General features: G+C 72.0%; 1 protein-coding gene across 1 annotated transcript in view; it reads right to left on the reverse strand.

Moving 5' to 3' along the window:
• Positions 1-200, reverse strand: part of FOXC2 (forkhead box C2) — a 2,137-nt gene that overhangs the window by 851 nt on the left and 1,086 nt on the right. Inside the window, 1 exon segment of the mRNA XM_006172265.3 lies at positions 4-200. This exon segment is cut by the window's right edge and continues 31 nt beyond it. Coding sequence (XP_006172327.1) covers positions 4-200 — 197 coding nt within the window.

Below are 200 nucleotides of genomic sequence, written 5' to 3' on the forward strand. Positions count from 1 at the left end.
CGCTGAAGCCGGGCAGCCCGTTGGGCGCGGCAGCGTGGTGCTCGGGCAGCGAGCCGTCGGGAGAGCCGGCGGGGGTGGAGGCCGCGCTACGCGGGCTCCCCTGCAGCGCGCTCTCCGGGCTCAGCGTCTCCACCTTGGTGATGACCGGCAGCGTCGGCGACGCAGCCTCGCTTTTGATCACCACTTTCTTTTCGGCCTCC

Source organism: Tupaia chinensis, unplaced genomic scaffold (genome assembly GCF_000334495.1).
Source record: "Tupaia chinensis unplaced genomic scaffold, TupChi_1.0 Scaffold000355_1, whole genome shotgun sequence".
Classification (NCBI taxonomy): Eukaryota; Metazoa; Chordata; class Mammalia; order Scandentia; family Tupaiidae; genus Tupaia; species Tupaia belangeri.